The sequence below is a fragment of the Sturnus vulgaris genome, chromosome 16, assembly GCF_052056855.1.
Source record: "Sturnus vulgaris isolate bStuVul1 chromosome 16, bStuVul1.hap1, whole genome shotgun sequence".
In the NCBI taxonomy this organism is placed as follows: Eukaryota; Metazoa; Chordata; class Aves; order Passeriformes; family Sturnidae; genus Sturnus; species Sturnus vulgaris.
In genome coordinates, this window is record NC_142258.1 from 2,098,529 (window position 1) to 2,120,875 (window position 22,347).

The window sequence follows — 22,347 nt, forward strand, 5'->3', positions numbered from 1 at the left end:
TCCAGAATCCACCAGAACTCTCCAGAACCCACAGAACCCTCCAGAACCCACAGAACTCTCCAGAATCCACCAGAACCCACAGAACTCTCCAGAACCCTCCAGAACCCTCCAGAATCCTCCAGAACCCACAGAACTCTCCAGAATCCACCAGAATCCAGCTCCTCTGGAAGTTTCCACTCTGAGCAAGAGGATTTAGCTTCAAATGTTGCAATTCCAAAAGGCAGGAGTAGAGTCAGAGAATCCCGGGATGGTTTGGGGTGGGAGGGACCTTAAAGCCCATGCAGTTCCAACCCCAACACCTTCCACATTCCCAGGCTGCTCCAAGCCTTGTCCAGCCTGGCCTTGGGCACTTCCAGGGATGCAGGAGCAGAATCTGGAGCATTATTGGGGCAGCAGCTTCCCCCAGCACCCCCAGGCAGCTCCAGCTGAAACCAAACTTTTCTCCCCAAAGCCACTTTTCCCACAGTCACATCTCCAGCCCCACCACAGCTTCAGCGTTAATTAGTGACCATTGATTAGTGATCAGCCTGATTGGCAGCAAATTGCACAGGGAACCTGGAGGGGCTCTGGAGAGGCAGCTCTGCTAATGAAGTGCCCTTCAATTAAAGCAGCCAGAATTAGAAGCCTGAATCACTTCCAAGCCACGGGACCTGTGGGGCAGAGCCAAGGCTGAGCTACAAAAATGGGACGTGAGGATTCCCCAGGTTCTGTCCCAGCTCCCCAACCCTCCTTCCACAGCCACCTTCCCCAGATTCCTGCCTGGACACCAATCCAGAGCCTCCACGGGGGCTGCTCCTGTTCCAGGGGTTTAAAGAAGGAATTCAGTCATTCCTGCACCACAACAAATCTTCATTTTTATTGAGTCAGTAAGGGCTCAGCTGAGCCTGATTTCAGTGAGCCACAGAAACCCTCCTCTCTCCCAGGCACAGCAGCCTGTCCTGGGAGAAGTCCCAGATGCATCCAAGGAATCCAGAGCATCCCTCCATCACAGGGAGATCCCTCCTGCCACAAACCTTCCAGCAGCAGCTTCCTGCAAAACTCCACCAAGCAGGGCTTGGGTGGGAATGGGGTAACAAACACCACGCAGAAGCTTGGAAAAAGCAACGAGGCTGGAATAGAAGCAATACAATTTTAATTCTGACCAGTCACCTTCAAACCCCTCGTCTTTCCACTGTTCTGATGGCATCATTTAAATATCACATCTGTGACATCGCTTTGGGTAGGGGTGGGGGGGAGGAGGAAAAAAAAAAAAAAAAAAGACACAAAGATACAGACATTATGATACAATAGTACAAATGATAAATTATTTATACAGTAAATAATGGCAATAGTCAGCACAAATCCAGAAAAAGCAGCCGGCTCCCGGGATTATGAGAAGTTTGGGAAATATTGGAACACTTGGAAAGGAAGAGTTGTGTGAGATTCTGCTGGGAAAAAGAAATCCCCTCTTTCTCTCTACCTGTGCAATATTCAGGCATAGAGTACACCTCAAACAGGAACAGCAAAGGGGCACAAGGGGAACGAGAGCTGTCTTGGCTACGGGACTTCCCAAAAACTGCAAACACCACAATCCCCCAGGGCTTCCCTTCCCTGCCCCCTCCACGGAGCTGAGTCTCTCTAGAGCATAAAACTGAATAAATAACCGAGTTTATTTTGGGGAGAGGAATTATGCCAAATAGTGTGTGTGTTAATTTTTTTTTTTTACAAGATATTTAACACTTTTCATTTCGGTCAATTTGACCAGTAAGGCTGTTTTGGGCTACTAACATTTTAAAAATCAAAAAAGAAAAAAAAAAAAGCACTTCGAATATTTGCAAAGTGAGGAAAAGGAGAAGAGGGGAAATGGAGAAATGGGGCAGAGGGGATGCAATGGGACACAGCAACATCCTCCAGAAATGTGGGAGGGCCAGGAGGAAGGGAGGATTATCCTGGAGAGCAGAAAAATCATCCCAAAATGAGCTGGACCGTTCAGAGCATCCCCAGGACAGTGACTCCCCCCCGTGTCACCCCCTGGGGACACAGCCCAGCCCAGGAACATTTGCCAAACCGGCTCTTTCTCCTCCTAAACTCAGCTCCTGCCACAAACCCTGTGCCAGGCTTGGTTAGTCTCAGCCTAAAGATTTCCTGCACCAGAATTTGGGCCGTGGTTCCTCATGGAGCCTCCTCGGGGTTTGTTGTGCCATAAATGTCTGTGTTGAATAGAAAAGGGACAAAGTTCTGGGGACAGTGACTTGGGAGGAAAAGCAACAATTTGCCATTCAACAGCTTCATTAAGCCAGGGCTCCCTCCCAGAGGCAGCTTCAGCAATTCCTGGTGACAGCTCCAACTGCAGATTATTTCAGCACTTTCAATATTTCTCATCTTGCCTCTAAAAAAAGTTCCTCGGGATGTGGCCAGGACTCTGGGCTGGACAGACTAAGGGACAAACACCTTGAGTGACCTCGATTCCAGTGCTGATCAAATCCAAGTGGGAGAAGAACCCTGGAGGAATCTTTGTCACAGATCAGCTGGAAACTTTCCCCCCCATCTGCAAGAATCACACCCTTCCTGCTCTGCACTTCCCAATAACTTCAACAACAACAGAAAAACTCTTTTTCCTTGCTCTGAAAGGCAACAGGAATGGGGTTTGGTTTGGTTTGGTTTTGTTTTTAAAGGCAGGCTGGGTGTGGACAGCAATCCTCTTCCCTCCTCTATAAAAACAAGGATTGGGAATCCTCCTTGCCAATTCCAGAGGTTCCAACATCTGCACAGGAACATCCCCACACTGAGCATTCTGCACAGCACCAGAGCCACCCTGACCTCCACAGCTCCAGTCTGGGCTTGTGTCCCTAAATCTGCTCATCCTTCAGCCTCCCCTTCCCACCAGGAGCTGGATCCCAGTCCTGCCATGGGATCCAGCCCCTCTCTGGCCCCACAGGGAATTCTTCCACCACAACAAAAATCTGGCAAATTCTGTTCTCCCCCTCTAAAATTAAGGAAAGGCCACCAAGTCAGTTCAGAGGTGCCCAGCAGGCAGGGAAAAAAATCCCTTCCCATGGATTTTTTGGGAGGGCAGAGCTCAGCCCTGCAGAGGCTGGGGCTCCAGCAGAACCCCTGTGCGTGGTGAGGAGTCCAGAAATGAAAATTTATTAAAAAGGGATAATTCATCTCCCAAGGGATGGCTGGACATGGAAGCAGTTATCCTACGGAGTGCACCTTCCAACAGGAAAAATCAGTGGATAAAACGAAACAGGTTGGGTTTGTACATCAGGATTTTTAACAGCTCCACAAGTTTTAACAAGGAAAATAAAACCAAACAGCCTCTCTTGGGATCTTCATCAAGGCTAAAAGTCTGTCCAGTCTGGGGGTTGGGAAACAGGAACAAATCAAGGGAAAGGCGACTTTAGTGTTTTTTCTTTTTAATGTAGTCTTAAATCATGTTATGCTCAAATTCAATTCATCTAAAAATAATTAGTCACGAGGATTTGTTTTTGATTTGCATTATGAATACTTCATTTAAAAGTAAATATTTTAGTGTTAATCTTCCCTTTTAAACTCTCTTTACAGAAACAAAGAGCGAAAACCATAAATAAGAGGGCATTAAAACCATAAAAATGACATTTGCCAATATCTTAATTTTTCAGCCAGACTTGATAAATCTATCAAAACCAGACAGTTAAATAAGAACCACATTATAAAAATTAGCAAAAAAAGGACTATTAGGTAACTCTGCAAACTCAAAATATGAAACTGTACTAAACAAAATATGTGCAAAAGTATACAAGAGTAACTGCATATAGCAAGGTTAAGCCTGAATTAGTTTTAAAGCTTGCCCCGGTGAAACTGAATTCAAAGTTGTCCCACTGTATTTCTTTTTTTTTTTTTTTTTTGCTCTCCTTTTCTTGGTTTTTTCCATTTTTTTTTTTTTCTTTCAACTCACATTGTAAGTCAAATAAAAACAAAATACACATGAAAAAACTTCCAAACGAAGCTGGTACTGGACAAGCACAGAGCAGGACACTCACTCAGCACGAGTGCAGCCACTCACAGAGAGTTCCAGGAGTCCTTAGAGTAGTGTAGGAATTCAACACTGCACACGACAGCACAACTCGAGCATGGTCTTGGGTGTTTTGTCTGGGGTTTTGTGTTATTTTCCTTTCGAGACAAGCTTGCTGTAGTCAGTCACACCTCAGAGATACCAAAGCAGTGCGAGTTTGCAATGTTTAATGCATAAAAACCAAGCCCCCCTGGGCCCTCCGGGTCGGTCTCTTCTAAGAGTAAGGACTATGGGTGAACCAACAGTCTAGAACTGTGTGGAGTTATGTGCAAAACATTCACTAGCACTCGGAATCTCAGGTCTATCTTACGGGCAGAGGAAGTGACAGATGCAGGGGGAAGAGTAAATTCAGGAATCCAGCACATGATCTGACATCTACAAAATAGCCAAGGGAGTTTTCCAATGGCAGGTTCTCTCCCTAGAAAGTGTGTTTGAAATGATTAACAAAGTAACAAAAATGGGCAGGATCTAACTTTGGTGAAAAGTCTGAACATTTTCACATGATGCTCAACAAGCCAAAGTAAGGTACCATCTGTAGCAAAGACTAGATTTAGATTAACTGGTAAGTAGAGACAACTCTTCAAAGATCATTACTGTAAACTGCAAATCTACTTCCAAGTCTCTCACACACCGTTCAGTCCACACAGGCCACGTTCGTTTCGCTGGAAAGACTTCAGCCTGGAAACACTAGGAAAAGAAAAGTTCCTTTAATTGGGTCTTTATAGGAGGAAAGGGTTAGTTGTATTTGCAGCCTGGGAGGCTGCAGGTGGCATTCCTGTACTGTGCAGAGCTTGGGGCATTGATCCTGCAATGCTCAGCCCCTGGCCCATCCTGATGGTGCCCATGGCCGGCAGCGGTGCCATCCCCACGGGCACGGGGGCCATGGAAGACAGAGGTATTGGCTCCATGCTCATTGGGGGCACGGTGCTGAAGGAGGGGCTGCTCCCCATCACAGGGCTTGCTCTCATCTGGTTCAGGGTCAGTGGCTGAGGCTGGTTCACCTGGAAGGGGTTGATTGGAGTCGCTGTGGTAGCGGCGCCTGCGTTGGGAGAGAAGGGAGACAGAGAGGCACTGCCATCAACAGAGGGGCTGGAATCATCTTTGCTGGCAAAGAACACTCCCTGTGTGCATCCCCGTCCTCAAAATGCCCTGTGGAGGGTGTTTTAGGGGAGAATTATGGATGTGTTAATTTTATTTTATTTTTTACAAGATATTTAACTCTTTACTTTTTGGCTATTTTGGGCTACTAACGTTTTAAAAATCAAAAAAGGGAAGAAAAAAGCACTTTCAATGTTTGCAAAGTGAGAAAAAGAAGGAGAAGAGGGGGAAATGGAGAAATGGGTCTGCCCCCCAGCAAAGCAGAGTCTGTTCCCTTGAAGCAGCCAATGCCTCCAACACCCCTTCACTGACCAACAGCTCCCACTTCCACAGCCCTGACTGGAGTCAGAGCTTCCAAATTTGGTGACCTGCAAAAGCCCAAACCACGACATCCACATCACTGATGCAATTTCTTTAAATGCTACTTTGCAGGCTCTCTGTGCTCCTTTACTGCAGAGAATGAGTTTACATCTGACACTGGGAAGAAATCCCAGTATCCCTGGCACAGATTCCCAGAGAAGCTGTGGCTGTTCCTGGATCCCTGAAGTGTCCAAGGCCAGGCTGGATGGGGCTTGGAGCAATATGGGACAGTGAAAGGTGTCCCTGGACATGGCAGGGATGGTTTTTAAGGTGATTTTGTGTGATTTGTACATTTGCTCCAAGCTCCCAGCAGCCACCTCCATTTTCATGTTTCTGGCTCCGAGCTCGGACAAGAATTCCCAAAGTAAACAACTCATTTCCGAATTACAGCGGTGCTCGAAAAAGCAGAGCACAACTTTCCCAGCCTTTGAGGTTCCCTGGATTGCTGCCAGCCTTGCAAATTCCTTTTACTGCACAAGCCCAGGATTATTTGGATGGCCCAGTGACCCCTCACAAACTTTTTGTAGTACCCGGGAAGGGCAGATACACAGATTTCCTCTCTCTCCCCCTGCTCACTGCCAAGGCTGCTCAGAATCACTGCTTTTTTCCTACTCAAGGATTTTAATAAATTCACTTTTTCTTCCATTGGGAGAGTGATGAAAATAAATACTGAAAGAGCATTTCCAAGTGTTTCACCCTATGGGCAACACAGGAAAACATCAGTGCAAATTCAGCTTTTAAAAAACACATCTGCCACATGTTTGGTGTCACCACTTCAGTCTGCTCCAAGCAAGGGCTCACTTCTAACAGGCACAGCTTGCAGGACAACTGCAACAACCCTTTTTTTTTTTTTTTCCAAAATACACTGAGAATGTGTTTTCAGATCAAAACTGGCTCACTGTGCCAGCCTAAGACAGACTAACCAGCAGCTCAATGAATTACCCTGAAGAGTTTGCTCTCTGGGACCTCAGGCTGCAGTCAGAGATCTCCTGTGCCTGCTGCAGCTCCAGCAAAAAAATTCCAACTTTTTTCCACAGGAATCTCCTACCTGTCACCTTCCCAAGGCACTCTTACCTCTTTTGACAAAATCCAGCTGAAGTTCACCCAGTCTGAACAACTCCAAACCTTCTACCTCAGCTAAATCTGAGTGAGGGGAACTGCTGGAATAATGTTCAGCTGCAGAGCAAGAGCAGAGCCCTTGTGTTTTCAGGGACTGTCACTGTGCTGGGTGAGCCCAGGATGCCTCCCTGAGACCCTCCTGCTCTTGCTCATGATCTGTTGGCTGAAGCAACCAAGAAAACCAAGCCCAGATCACCCATCTTGAACCCCAACAGCAATGAGCTGTGCAGAGTTTTCCTGCAGGAAGGGAAAGCTCAAACAGAAACGTGATGGATTGTGCAGAAACCAACCTGGTGCCAAGAATGGGTTCAGAGAAGTAACAGGCTGTGGTGGCTTAGACACCAGAGAATCCAGGTTCACCAGGGCAGCGTTGGGGCCCAGGAAGGACTCTGGGGTTTTCCTGGCCGTGCTTTGTTTGCCTGATGTCCCACTCGAGTGCTGGGACTCAAAGAGATCAGGACTCGTGGTACCGCTGTGCTGAGATGGCAGAGTGGAACCTGATTCAGCTGCAACAACACAAAGGGACACACAAAACTCCTGTTAATGCACAGAGCCAGGCACAGAGGAGCCTGCAGTGTGTGAGAGCAGAAGTGCAAAGTTTGTGTTAGTCAGGGCTCAGTGTTTCAGGCTGTTACACCCTCTCAGCATGCAAGCAGGTCAATGTTCTTTAGCAGAGCATGAAGAGGCTACAGTCAGAGTTGCAGTGCTCTACTGATGGAATTCCCACAGCTTTGCTGCTCCAGGTGGGACTCTCAGGCTCCAAGGAACAGAGACTCCAAAGCCTTGGCCCTACACCACTGCTGTGCCCTTCCTAGCTGGATTCCACCCAGGGTTTTCTTCTCAAAAAGCCCAGCTTTGCTTCAGGCAGAACCATCCTGAGAGCAATGGTGCCACAGCAGCCACAGGGTCAGGCAGTTTTGATTTACTGACCACCGATTAGAGAAAAAATTAATTAGAGTATTCATAGAAGGTATTTTCTCATCTTCCTACTGGAATTTACACATTTGAGAGATTCAGTCAGCATGGTTCTGGTTGAGTCTCTGAGCATAAGCCCTGCTCCAAATGTGCTGGACACTGGAAATTAAGAAGTCCAACAAATTTCTGGGTCAATGCAGCAAAAGGTCACAGGGTGCAATTCCATGAATTACAAAAGGCCCATTCCCCACGAGTTCATGCACAGGCCAAAATGTGAATAAGGAGCTTTTACTGCTGCATCATCATTTCCTTCCCTTTGTGAAAACTGATTTTTTTGTCCAATAAAATTGAAGAACAGAGACATTTGTTGCTGTGACTGTCACCCAACCTGTTCACATGCTAAGGATTTGATTCGTACCTGGCTTTTTGGAAGTTCGAAGTGTGTCAAATTCAGAAAAATCATCTTTAACTGTACCATTCAAATTACTGAAGAGGTCAAAAGATGTACTTCCTGTTCAAAACAACAAGACAGCCCTGTCATTAACACATCTTGGGTTGCATCACACAGCTGATCCTCCTGGAAGCAATTCCTAACCCATTCCTGTCACCAAGAAGCCACCACAGGCTCCAGGGCAGCAGTTGGGGGTGCTCCCACTCTGAGCCAGGAGCTGGGAGAAGGAGAATGTCACAGAATTGTCCTTTTTGACAATGCAACAACTGAATCAGAGCAATTTGCTTTTGGATCAGTGTAGGGCACACCTGAGCATGCTGGGGTTTGGTTGATTGAGTGTCTGCATTAGAGACAAGCAGATCTTGCTGTGGAAGGAGAGAACAGAAATGGATTTACAGCCTCAACTATCAAGTGTTAATCAAGGAAAACACCACCAGTGATGATTTCACTTCTGCTTCCCAAGTGGAAAGGAGGAGGAATGCCAGAGCAGAGGTTGTGCAGATGGTAAAGCCCCGTTAGCTGAAGCACCAGCACTCGCAGTCAATGAAACATCACCACTTCAAAACGTGGACACAACTCTTACCTCAAATTGGAGGCAGAAAAACCACACCTAAATGATCAGCAATCACAGCCCTGAACAGCTTTAAGGTTTGTGTGGCTATTTTTAATTAGCTGAAATGTTTACTTAATTTACTTTTAACTTTCAACACGTTTCAAGCAAGAAGAGCACAAGGTGACAAACCCCAAGAGAAAGGGTGAAAATTGAATATAAAAACAATATTTATCAAGAACAAAGAGCCACCATAGCTAAAGGCTCGTTTCACAGTGCTCCACTTATTGCCCTTTGCCCAGGGAAAAGCTGCTTAGACAACTTTTTGCAGCACTCAGATTCCTTTGTCTGCTGTGTACAGGATGAATGACGAGCAGAAAATGCATTCTGGATGCTTTTAGCAACGGTGCCAATATGAAAATTCCAGGTATTAATACTCATCAAGGTTGCATTAGTTACAGAGCATGAACAGATAATTACAGCAGCACCTTTAGCAGGGCTCAGGGAAGGTTTCACACCCTCAGTCTGAAGGAACAAACCTTCATTTGCACCTCTAAAAGTCTCCTCCGAGCTGCTCAACCTGTCAATCTACATCTGCAGAGAACATCTATCTGCAGAGCTATTTATCATGAGGGAAGGTGAAATTAGAGTATCATTCATTGCCAGAAATCAAGTCCTTGTCTAATTAAAGATAAAACTCAAGAACAGCAGCAATCCCAAGTGCTCAGCAGGCAGCCACAAATACCAGGAGGAGCCCTAGAAGGGACAGAGCACAAAGCAACACCAGGAATTCAGAGCTTTAAGTCCCAATAATTACATTTAAATTTCTTTTCCCTTTTATTTTGAAGACCAGTTCTGCCAATTGTTCAGCTTCTTTGAACCACACAATGCAAGAAAATAATTTGGACTTCTCCTCATTACTCAAATAAGATGGATATGGGGATGAGACCGTTGCTCACCAGAAGTAGAGAGAGGTTTGTTTGCAGGTGCTGATCCCCAAGGATCCACAGAAGATTTTGCTGCAGTAGAAGATGGCTGAGCAGGAGCCCAAGGATCCACATTTTTGGCCAGAGGCTGAGCTGTGGATCCTGCTGGTGCTGCCCAGGGGTCAACAGAAGCAGCTGGTTTGGCACCTGCAAGAAGAAGCAGCAGGAAGAGAAGTGAGTGCAGCTTCCCTTTGGAAAGTTTTCCTTGGAGATTGACCCCTCCCAGGAGCCTTCACTCCCAATTAATGCTGAGCAGAAATGGCAGCAGCAGCTCAGCACTCCCAGCATTTGTCACACACTCTGAACAACAACAGCACCAGGAAATTCTGGGCAAGGCAGAGGAAATAACAATTCCCCTCTCTGAACCTGGATACAAATACCTGCAGTTCCAACAGGAAAATAAACTTGCCTTTGTTCCTGACATTGCCACCACAAGTGACAATCCCTGGCTGGAGGTGACCTAAATCACAGGGTCTATTTATGAACTGGGGGAAAGTGAGTTTATAAAAAGCCCAAAGGTAAAAGGTGTGAGATGCACAACATTAACCCTTGGACAAAGGAATCTGTAAGAGCCAGATGTGCTTTTTTATTCCCATTTCTAAGCACTCCTCACACACATCTAAGCTGCCCACTGATAACTCTTTCTTTTTTTTACCCAATGCCTGTATGTTCAAAGTTCTTGTTTTTACTGGAAAATGCTGACAACTCTTCGTTCCTACAAATTCAATCACCAAAAGTTTAATTCCCAAATGAGGATTTTATAACCCAAGAGAGCAGGATGGAATCACCCACATGCAACAACTCCTACCTTTAATATCCTGTGGGTTTCAAGTTACAACTGAGAATTATTTTAGCTTTTAAAACTCCATTCAACCCCCCCCCCCCGGCATCCCAATATTCCTTTTAATCAACTGAATGCTGCACACAGTGGCACAAATTCCAGCTGGAATTTTGGGTTTTGTTTCATCAGCAGCCACGTGGTCGCTACAGCTCCGGAGCAGGAAATGCCAAAACTCTCCAAGGAAGCTCCATTATTCCCACACCAGTTCTTCCATTTCCTTTATCTGCCCCCAGTGCTGAGTTAGGAGCAAGGCCACACTCGTGACAGCATTTCCCATCAACAGCAGTTTCCTAAAATGTTCATTTTTTCCTAAAGGGAGCACCCGAAATGAGAGCTCAGGGGAAAATCCCATCCTGGAGCTTCCATCAGCTCCACTGAAACACCACAGCACTGGCAGGATTTGGGAAATGCAGTTTCATGAGTCATTTTTTTACCAGCAAAATCATAAATTTGTATCTTTGAGACTGTCCCTGATAGAATCCAGCAGGCTTGTGCTGTGCTGTAAGAAAGTTGGGAAGCACAGAGGAAATGCTATGGCTGGAACTGGTACAAGGAAAATCCTGTCAGAGGGTGACACATCAGGCAGGAGATTTGAGAAAGGTGGATTTTGGTTGCTTTAAGCCATGGAAAAATAAACTGAATGGCCTTAGGGCCCAAAATTTGGGCTTTTTCTCAGCTCTTATTACAAAAAAAAATTACAGGTGGCACTTGGAATGAAGACCTGGCAGTTGGCCCAGGAGCTTTGTAGGTGCCTTTAATGCCATCATGAGCAGGGGGAAAAACCCCAAACAAGGCATTTCATTATTAAACTTCCAATTTTTCATCAGTAATCTGATGGTGAGAATCTGTGTGGAATGCAAATAACACTGAAGCACTTAAGAGCAGAATTTGTAGAATCACCAAAGCAGAACTGACAGAACAAAGCAGTCAATCCTCATGGAAAAGCTTCTGTTTGCACAGAAACTCCCTGCACTTTAAAAAGGTCAAAAATTCCAATAAAAAATGGATCCAGTTCCAAGTGTAACACTGTGAGGAACCATCCACTTCCTTATCAAAGGAGAAACTCTTTGGACAGGCTGTGGCTGACCCAGACACACCACACAAAAAAAAAAAAAACCCACAAAATTTTGGCTTAGTTGTTCTATGTGAAACATTCCATCTTTCCAGTCAGAAATATTTCATGGATTTAGCATTGAAATCCTATGGAACAGTAAATATTTTAAATGGTAACCTGAATTTTTTTATCTGCTATAAAAATCTTTATTTAAGTAATTTAATCCTTTTGGTTCTGACCATACACAAGCACATCACAATTCTCTAGGAGCAGTTAAGGATGTGATAATTCAGACTCCTAAGATCAGTATCCTGCCTAAATATCAGATTAAATTCTGGGAATAGTCTAAACCAATGGCACTGGACACAAGCAGCAGGGAGAAAGAGTTGGACAAGTTTTGCTGTAAAGACAACAGAAGTGTCACTCTCCTCCTCCTTAGGACTCAAACTGCACCCACAAAAACCCAACTGCTTAAAAAAATTTATTATTAAATTTATTACTAAATCGGTTTCTGCTTGAGTGGAACGAATGAAAATGGACTCAAACACAAACTGCACATCGAGGAACTTTGAAATGCTCAAAGTTAAGAAGCAAAACCTTTCAAACCCCGTTGCTCCTGGCACTCTGCTCTTACCAAATGATTGCCAGGGGTCAGAGGCAGGGGCTGCAGCTGTGGATCCTCCCCAGGGATCCGGCTGGGTGGCAGCAGCAGCAGCAGCAGCAGCAGGAGGTCCCCAGGGCTCGCTTTTGGGTGGGGCCGGTGCCGAGGAGGGCAGGGCATCCATCAGGTCCAACAGAGTGGTGTGCTGAGGGCAGGAAAAAGCTGAGCTTTACTCAGGTTGAAGTACAAACTCATGAGAGTGAAGAAGCAATTCTTATTAATTTTTTTTATTTTTTTTTTTTTCCTTTTACACGCCTGCATTGACTAACTCCAAATTTACCCCGCGTGGAAGAAGCTTAAAGCTACACAACAAAGCAAACCCAAAAGCATAAAAGAGCTCAGTATTAAGCTAAGTTTGTGTTACTGTATTTCAGCTTTTGGCAGCATAACCGGGAATTTCTTAGGCGAAGGCACTACCTCCTTCTTTTTGGGAATTTTAATTGTGTCTCTGCGACTCTCCTCCAGAGCCATCTGTAATCTCAGATCATCTCCGCGTCTGAGGCGCTCCTCCTGCAAAGGAAATCAACACTGGTGATATAAACCATGAGCCTGCTCTGAGCTGCTGCTCCCTGCAGGGCTCCAACCCTCGCACCCTGTGCTCCACAGGGGGATGGGGTTTTAGGGCTGGAATTGCCACGGAGCACAAATGAGGGAAATGATTTTTCCTGTCATTTCTTGCCTCAGGAGCACCCCGAGCCTGTGGTCAGTTTTGCTGGTTGGAATTTACCCTGGTGGTGTTTTATTCTTTCCAAAATTCAAGCGAACAACCCGTTTTTCAGCATTCAAATCACTACTGAGGGTTGTAGGGAGCTAAACTTAAATTTTCCTGGCTTTTGTTCACTTCCCTCCACGCTGGTGCAGGATCCACCAAGGGAATCAAGTCTTGCCAACTCCATGTGTAATTTCAAGGTTTAAACATCTGTAACTACAATGTTTATGCCACATTCAACTCCTTTAAACATCTTTGTTTGCATCATGTCTCTCAGAAGTTGACTAATCCCCCAGCTTGTCATTTTTGAAGCTACTTCAAATGCTTAGACTCTGATTTATATTTTTGTTCCTTTTATTGCCCAATAATGATGAAATTTACTGGGTGATAGTTTCCCTTTGCAAGCACTCATGCTTAACATACAGCTGTAAACTAAATTGTCACAGGAAGCCTCTAAAATATTACAGGCACTCAGCATGGCTGAATTGAATTTTCACTCAGAGCTGAGATTTGGCTTTGTTATATATTAAAATGCAGTCATTTTATCCAAATTTACTCCAAATTCAGATTGAAGCTCCTAAGCATTAGCACAGTAACATAACCCAGGTGACTTAAATCAAGTTTTTTTAATATATTCTGGTACTTTGTGTCAGGTCACCCTCCTGTTCCAGAAACTCCCACCAAACGAACAGATCGTTCCAAATTCCACAGGAATCACAATCCACTGACATTAATGAAGCTTTTCAGGACCAGTCATGTTTTCAGCTCTTCCTAACTGAAAAAACATCTTCAGTAATGTGATGATTAACATCCTCCCACACAAAGTCTTCTCACAAAGTGACTGTCATCTTCCACTAGTCTCAACAGCTCGGAGGCTGAAGTTACTTTAAAAAGAGATTGAAAGAATAAAAATAATAATAAAAAAAAAAAAAAAAAAGAAACCAAAAAAACCCACACACACACCTGCAGCAAAGCCAAGCTGCCACTGAAAATAATAATTAAATAATAATTAAAAATGTGAACTCTCCAAGCATGGACAAACTTTGGAAAACCTACACGGGCACCGACCTGCTCCGCCACCTCCCGGCTCATGGCCAGCGCCAGCTGCAGCTGCAGCTCCTCCTCCCCACTCGTCTGGGGCCGTGCCTGCTCCAGCTCCGAGGACACTCGAGGGGATGTTGCTGTTGGGAGATAAAAAAACAGCACCTTCAGCACAGCAAAGAGCAAAAAAATTTAAAAAATGGTCAGGTTTGCTTCTTGCGTTTTGTTTTTACGTGTTCGGTCTCAAAGCTCCCTCGCGGTCATGAGATGAAGCTCCTGCCAAGGGTGAGGATAATTTAATTCCCATTCCATTTCATCCCAATTCACCTCATTTCATCCCATCCCATCCCATCCCATCCCATCCCATCCCATCCCATCTTCCCAAACCCTCCTGGGAGCACAAGGACAGACACAACCCCAAATAACACCAAGACGTGTGATAGTTCAGCCGCTTTAAGGGAAAATATTCCTGGAAAACAGAAGGATTTTTTTTATGGGGTTGTGATATCAAGAAGTACCCCCAGCTCATGCTGGATATACCCTGAGTGTATCAGAGCTCCTGATTTTAAAATGTACAGAATTGATCGTTGGATGAAACATTGGTGGGTATTTCTTTACATCTTCCAGTGTCAGTAAAGATCTGCTGGGATTGGGCCAATATCAGGGTAAAATTGGATACCACCCACTTTTCTGTAAAATAATACAGTCTTAATGGGAAGATAAAGAACTATTCTTAACTGCTGAGCAGGCGTGGGGATAAACAAACCAGCTATTCAGACTCCAAATTTACACAAATACAGGATCATTCTCTGCTAAAGAAGAGTTTGGTAAATGGCTTGGGGGTGTGGGTTGGTCTCCGGGACTGGTTGGGGTTTTTTGGGGGTATTTCCTCCCCTCCTCTTCAAGGAAGAGTAAATCTTGACAGCTAAAATATTCAATTTCTCAACACAGAAACCATCTTTTAATGTTTTCACTCCAGGAACATGTGAAATTCCCATCCTACACCACTAGCAGGTTTAGAACTCCACAATAATTCAATAATTTCGTGCTCACTCTCTCAGACAATTCTTTAGCATCCAAATCATTCACACAGGAATTTTATCTCATTTTTGCTAGGAAGTTTGTATTTAGTGGCTGGAATGATGATTAGTTTGGCACAATATATCCTGACATTTAATACATTTAATTGAATGTTTTCAACCAGCGTGTCAAGCTCCAAGAAATCAAGTTTCTTCCTACCAGGTTAGCTGGGCATGTGAAAACGAGAATGCCAAACTCACTTTGAAAACCCCTTTTTCATCACTATTTTAATCCTCCAAACATTTCCTGGTCTTGTCTCTCCCTCCTTAAGTTTCAGGCCAAAATGACATCACAAAACAAATGGAATTTTCTCATCCAGTAAAGAAAGAACTCTCCATAAACAAGGAATGACCTTTCCTCCTTCCCACCACACCCCGAGGTGCCATCCCACCCCTTCTGCCTCTAAAGCACATTAATTTAAATTAATTTATCAGCCACAACGATTCTTCCACCTTGTGCTGATCCTGAAGCTCTCAAGCCAACCTTACTTCAATTAAGATGCTACTCATAGCTCAATTCTATTACTTTTTCAAACTTTCTCATATAAAATAATTAAATTTAGCCTGGTTGATGAGTACTTACTGCTCCAACAGTCACTGCCAGGCTCTCCAATATATTATATTAAAAATATGATGATTAAAGCATGTGATAATTCCCAGCCACTCACCTAATACAGATAATAAATTAGCACTAATTCTAATCATTCTAATCCAAAATGGATGATTTTAAACCAGGATGGAGGTGGAAACACTTCCCTCAGGAGCCCAGAGAATGTTTTCTGTTTATCTTTGCCAGAAGAATATTGAGCAGTTTATGGCTGTTAAACACCTCGGGCTTGCAAACACCAGAGAGAAAAAAAAAATTCAAATAAAGGGGAAAGAATTCATGGTGTAAAAACTGGCCATGAATAGATTTGAGATGCAGATGGAGAAGAGCAAGGATTAGAGAAGGAAAGAGTCCTAAACTGGTTTAAAATCAGAGCCTGGGACAAATGGGACAGCAGCAGAGTCACCTGAGAACAGATGGCACCTGGGCTAGGAGCAGGGAGCAACCTTCTGCTCTGCTGGGCTGTAAACTGGGGGGGAAATGGGATTTCCTGCATCCCTGCATCCCAGCTTTTCCATCCCTGCATCTCCTGCACCCCAGCTTCTCCATCCCTGCATCTCCTGTATCCCAGCTTTTCCATCTCTGCTCACACCACTGCATCCCACAACCACCAAGAACCTGATGGCAGAACGCCATTAAAATTAAAGTGATGCAAAATGGGTTCAATTCCATTGCTCTTCCTCCCCATTTCCACACAAAGGACTCGCTGAATGCACTGCTCGATGCATTCCTGCCTGGAAAAGCTGCAAAAAGCAGGGATTGCATCCCATTCTGAGCCTTTTCCTTCCCAGCTGAGCATGGGAAGGGCGGGCTTGGCTTTGGCAGGGAGCCCCACGAGCTCCAGGATCCCCACATGGATAACACGGGCTCACACACACACACACACACACACACACACACACACATTATTCCTTCTCATTTTTAGGTTTTCCAGCAATTCATTCTACTTGCTTTCATTAACTCTAAAAGGTATTTCCAGAGGAAAATGTCCATTTGAAGTTCTTGGGCCTCAATAAAAAAAACCAACTATAGGAATGTTGCTGTTTTCCATGTAAGCCTCTGCAGTGTTATAAAACCATCCACATTAAAGAGCTGCCAACACTTTTTTTTTTTTTTTTTTTTTTTTTTTTTTAAGGATTAAGGGAAATTCAAAACACTGTTCTTGGGAGTAACCTGACAAGTTTTATCTGAGATTCCCTTCCATATGAGCCTCATCCTGCTCTAAGGTCAGAATTCCCAAGATCCAGCAGAAAGGTTATGGCTTTAGGAACAGGATGGTGCCACACAAAGCATCCCTTATCCCCCAGCACATGACAATTAACTCAGATGTTTATGTAAGATGGGACTCAACAGATCAATTCTGACCTGCTAAGCCCTGCTCTGCTGGGAATTTTGGAGATCCCAGTCCCTCCAGGCTGCCCAGGAGCAAATTTCAGGGAATCTGTCCCTGCAGGGAGCAGGGGGCTGGCTGCTCAAGGAAATGATCTGGAGGCTGAGTTAATCACTAAAGCAGGATTCTGCTGCACCATCTGTGCCTGGCCAGGCCAGCTCCCAGACACAGCTATTGATAATTTCCTATATTTTGGCTCTATTAAAAGGACTCTGTAGCTGGTTATAGATCTGGCTGAGTTCAAGTGAAATACAGGACACAGAGAGCAGAGCCTGCATTAATAATAAAAATCAGAATGTATTTTCATTCAGAATCCTGTGCTTGGGTTTTGGGGCTGGTTATTATTTCTGGGGTTTTTCTTTTGGGACTGGTTTTGTTGTTTCTGGGGTTTTTCTTTAGTGTCAGGCTTTCTAATTTGCAGGTGGAATTCTGAAGAACAGAATTCAGCTCTCAGTCACATTTGTTCAGAAGGAAAAGCTGCTTCCTCAGTCAGTGAAGCTACAAAGGTGGGCAAATTGAAAAATTGAAATAATATCAAGGTAAGGACTCAGAAACCAACAGCAATTCACTTGGGAAACAGGCAGAGATCCCACCTGTCAGTCTTCCAGGGAAAGACCACTCAAATAAAGATGGGAAAATTTTAAACAGCCAAATGATGGAAAGGCAAGTGCAAGCTGCTTAATCTAGAAGGAATTGTGCAATCCACCTTTCCCCTGGGAACGCAGGAATCTTTCAGGTGCAAGAAGAGAGTTGATAACACTGATGAATGTGACAAGGTGGAGCTGCTCAGCCTTTCTGCAGGATTCTGATTGCACTGAGCAGACTGAGAGCTTCTGAAATTCATTTAACACTCAACAAATCCTTCAGGTTTATTTTGTTGAGAGCATTTTCCTCTCAGGTGATCCCTAAGCCGTGGGAATGGACACAGTTGGAGAATTCAGTGTCACTACAAAGTCTGCATACACCAGTGGCACCTCCCACCTTCACTCTCAGCACCAGAAAAAAATAAATGTACGAGATGAGAGGATTTAATCAAGCTGTCAAATGACATCTGACAGGAGTCTGCCACATTCCTTCAACACCTCAAACTATGGGAATTCTCCACACTGTTCAGCCAGACTCATTGCTGGGTGATATTCTCTATATTCCCTGACTAGGATGGAAGGGCAGGGACGTGTTCCAACCTTTATTACTAAAGAAATAATTATTAAATAAAAACCAAACCCTTTAAAAACAGGAGAGCTCTGAATGGAGCAGGGTGCCCAGAAAAGCTGTGGCTGCCACATCCCTGGAATGTTGAAGGCTGGAGGAACCTGGGATAGTGGAAAGTGTCCCACAGCAGGGAGTTGGGACAAGATGAGCTTCAAGGTCCCTTCCAACCCAAACCATTCTGGATTTCATAAATTTCCTATTGTGTCAAACCCAAAACAACAATTCCTCTGAATTATTTTCTACTCCAAGCAAAAAGGGAGACAAAACTGAAACAGATGAGTGAACATAAACTTGCTGAGGCTTCACAAAACTTGTTCTAAATAATGAGGCAACTTAACATGAATAATCACTGGAAATATTAAACTCATTAATTCAGCTACAGCAAATCGCTCCCAGAATTTTTCCAGGTTCAGGTTCAAGACTTGGCATTTCCCAAGATCCAAAAAAGCCCTTCCCAGTGCACTGAGCTGTGATTGTGTCACTGAAATCAGGGCATCAATCCCACCCCATCCCATCCCACCTATCCCATTCATCCCAATTCATCTATTCTATCCCATCCCATCCAATCCCATCCCATCTATCCCATCCCATCTCATCCCAGTTCCCAAACCCTCCAGGAACACAGGGAAAAAGAGAAGGATGTAGACACAACCCAAAATCACACCAGGATGTCCCAGTTTGGGCACAATAGGATTGGATCTCCTAAAAAGCATGGCCTCAGTAAACTCGGTTTTAAAACATCACCAGCGTTTGCCAGGCTGGGAGCAGCATCCCAGCTCAGGCTTAAGAGGTCTAAAATAAGAACATCCTACTTTTCTCCATGCAGCCATAAATCCAGAATCCTATTTAAGTGGTCACTGGCAGCTGGAGATGAAACAAGGCCAGGAACAAGAGGCTGAAGTTTTTGAAACTAGGTGACAAATGTCAGACAAAAACCCAATTATTTAGACCCAGAAGCAGATTAGGAGTGAGGAACTATTGCTTCAAAAGATTTTAAATATCTATCTTCTATCCCTTCCTCTCCTCAGCTGGTTTAATTTCAGCACCACACTAAAAGATTTCCTTAAGGTGAAATAAAACCTGATATCAGATTTGATGCAACTCTACAGAATTGGCACATTTTCCAAAATAAATAAAAACTATGCATTTTGTCAGGGAATATTTAACAGCTCCTAATCTGAGCATTAATTGTTTAAAGAAAGAAGATAAAGCCAATTGCTCTGAGTATGTCAGAAATTGCTGGAAAGACAGAGCTTGGGAGGAGCTTTATTTTTGCTTTTGAGTATCTCTCTTGGCTTTCATTTTCAGGTTATGAGACTGGGTAGAAGAAAAAAATCCCACAAATACTTTTTACAACTCACATGCCATAATGTGCTCCCTGGAATTATCCAAGCACTGAGATTTTCAGGGCCAACAAAATCATTAAAGGCAAAGCTTTGGGGGAAAGGATTTTATTAAAAACGATCAAGTTGCACCATTTCATTTTGCACAGTTTCTAAAGGATTTTTAGAGATGAAATGAAAATATTTTCAAGGAAACAGGGAAAAATATCCTTATTTGCCTGCAGCAGTAAGGGATGATTGGACATCAATCTTGAATTCTCTCACACTACACAGGGTATCAATATTGCTTTTATTTTGTTACAAAGGATGAATCTGGGACACAAAAACCAGCAATGCTTTAAGAAAAACCCTTGTGACTCAACATTGAGCAAAAAATCCAATTGTTCCCATGCAAACCTACACAGGTTGGGAAGCTGGAGGAGGAGTTTGAGCAGAGCTCAGTCAGTGCTGGCTGTGCAGTGCAGATGATTCAACATTCTCAACAAACTGACCCCAAAAAGGCTTCACTGATTTAACCAAAATTGCATTTTTAGTTTCTGGAAGGAGAGGGCAGAGATCCCCCACACCCAATCCAGTATCCACTGGAAGTTACTGGTGAGCTGTCCTGCAGCAACTACCAAACCCTTGCAGCTCTTTCTTCTGCAAGAAAACACTAAAAATGAGATTTTCTAACCCGACATAAATTCTTCAAGCAAGGGGAATGAATTCTGTAACCCCCACCCATCGTGCCTGAAAGGACCAGGAGTGAAAGGTGCTGAGAGCAAACCACTGAGGGATGAAATATTTCCCGTGGTGGAATTGGCAAAAAAAAAAGGCTCTGCCACTCTCCCAAACTTTATTTCTATTTTCTTGGTAAGCAGATGTGCTGAACATTTAGCAAAGAGGGTGGCTGGATATTTTGGAGAGGCAAATCTCATGCTGTAAGATGGCAAATCTGAATGTCTCTGATCTCTTCTTCAAAGGCTCAGAGGAATGAAAGAGAATTCTGCCAGAATATACAGAGCAGCACCAGCATCTTAGGGATGTTCTAAGGGGAGCATTTCCCAGGAGTGAAGCAGAATTTCATTCCTTTTACAGATTTTTTTTTTTTCTGAATCCAGATTTTCAGCACAAAGGAAGGGTATAATTAAAAAAAAAAGAAAAAAAAGAACACACGATGGATAAAATCTCTTTCACTTTAAATAATGAAAAGCATCTTTTCCATCAAATTTAGCTGGCACAGGAATAACCCCACATTTATGTAACAGATTAAATGTCTGGATTTTAATAAAACTCCTTCCTTGTTTCCTGGGATAAAGCTCTTCCCAGTTTCCCAATATCAGAAGGACTTAGCACAGCTGTTCTGGAAGGTGCTGGATTGCTTTGCTCCACTCAATTAAACCAGACAAAAAACACATTAAAACCTCAAAATAGACAAAGTGACAGACACCTGGATTTTTGCTGATCCACAGTGAAAAAAAAAAAGTCTAGGAGAGCTGGAACAGAGGGGGAAGGAGGAGAAAAAAAAGCTTGAGATTTCTAAAGCTTCTTAGGGGGTGAGGGAAAAAAAAAAAAAAAAAGCTTAAGGAATCTTTACCTCCAAAGCAATCCTGCCACAGGACACACAGAGGGAAACGGGAGCAGCAAATCCACACTTGGAATATTGAGGGAACAGCCAAATTCTGCTGCTTCTGCCATCAAAATTCCTAAAACATCCCAGGAACAATTGAGGAACACGCCCTGCATTGCTCAGCCCTGCTGGGAGGAACAGTTTGGAGCCTCTGGTGGCATTTAAGATTCCAAACAATAATTCCAGGCATTAATTAAAGTTGGGACTGGTGGAGCAATAACCCTGTGAAACCCAAGGTGTGCTCAGCATCTCTCAGTCACTTATTTCAGCCCACCAGCACAAGTTAAAATCAATATTTCAAGCTACCTCTAAATTAAGAGTTTTTGTTGTAGTCAACAACAATCTAGAGAATTGAATAGGAAAAATGTTATTGAGGTAACAATATATGAGTTTTTCTTTAAAAATTCGCAGTGCTCAAGCATGGTTACTCTAGAAAAACTATATAAATATAGAAAAATTCTTCTTACAGACAAATTGAGATGTTTGTTACCCTACTGCTTAATTAAAAGCCAAGATCAAAAATTCTCATAGCTGGAAACCTTCACTCACATTTTTTGTACCCTCTATCCTAAAAATACTTCCTTTTGAAAAGAATTTTTTCTGCTTGTCTCCAGAGTTTTAAATAGAGATTTTCTCCATCCTGGTTTGATTTTCCTGCTATCTCCTCCTGCAAATGTCAGCAGGGCTGACCCCACTCACGGATTTCTGATTTAAGAAGCACTTTGGGAGCCAGGACATGACAAAGTTCAGGTTCCTAAAGCTGGTGCTCAATGGTTCCTGCAGCCTGCCTCAGTCACAGCCCTCCACACACTCTGAACATTCATTTAAAGAAAAGATTTTCCTTCAGAATTAGACCACAACCACTGACATTCCAGCCAAAGCAGCTTTCATCAGATCATTACTTACATTAAGGAGGATTTAGTGCCAAATCAGGATTCTTCCTGACATGACAGGGAGTCCCACCAAGCAGTGGTGGAAAGAATTTGTTCTTCCCACATCACTGTATTCATTTTTTAAGAATGAAGTATAGTATTTAGTAGAGACACTCACACACCAAATACTGAGAATATAAATATTTAAATACAGATCCAATGCACTCCTCCTCCAAGAACTACTGAGTAAGCAATAAAGGAAATTAAACAGCAGCATTGTTGCCAAAGTACAATAAGAGCAGCATAAAGTAGCAAAATGATCCAGGAAATATTCTGTATTTCTTATTTATTCTCAATCCAAGAGCAGGGTGGATGGGATTTGAAACAGCCTGGGATAGTGGAAGGCGTCCCTGC

The 22,347-nt window shown here is 43.7% G+C and overlaps 1 protein-coding gene across 5 annotated transcripts in view; it reads right to left on the minus strand.

The window, feature by feature from the left end:
• Window positions 1-1,115: 1,115 nt before the first annotated feature.
• The window catches only part of EPN2 (epsin 2), a 58,470-nt gene continuing 37,238 nt past the window's right edge, over window positions 1,116-22,347 (minus strand). For 2 of the 5 annotated variants that reach the window (XM_088174241.1, XM_088174240.1), the window contains exons 3-9: window positions 13,837-13,961; window positions 12,489-12,581; window positions 12,045-12,216; window positions 9,489-9,662; window positions 7,947-8,039; window positions 6,904-7,119; window positions 1,116-5,075 (exon numbers count right to left, since the gene is read on the minus strand). In XM_088174241.1, coding sequence (XP_088030367.1) covers window positions 4,756-5,075; window positions 6,904-7,119; window positions 7,947-8,039; window positions 9,489-9,662; window positions 12,045-12,216; window positions 12,489-12,581; window positions 13,837-13,961 — 1,193 coding nt within the window. In that variant the 3' untranslated portion in view covers window positions 1,116-4,755. The remainder of the gene's footprint in view (window positions 5,076-6,903; window positions 7,120-7,946; window positions 8,040-9,488; window positions 9,663-12,044; window positions 12,217-12,488; window positions 12,582-13,836; window positions 13,962-22,347) is intronic. The other 3 variants (XM_014871327.2, XM_088174243.1, XM_088174242.1) reach the window with 3 other exon arrangements.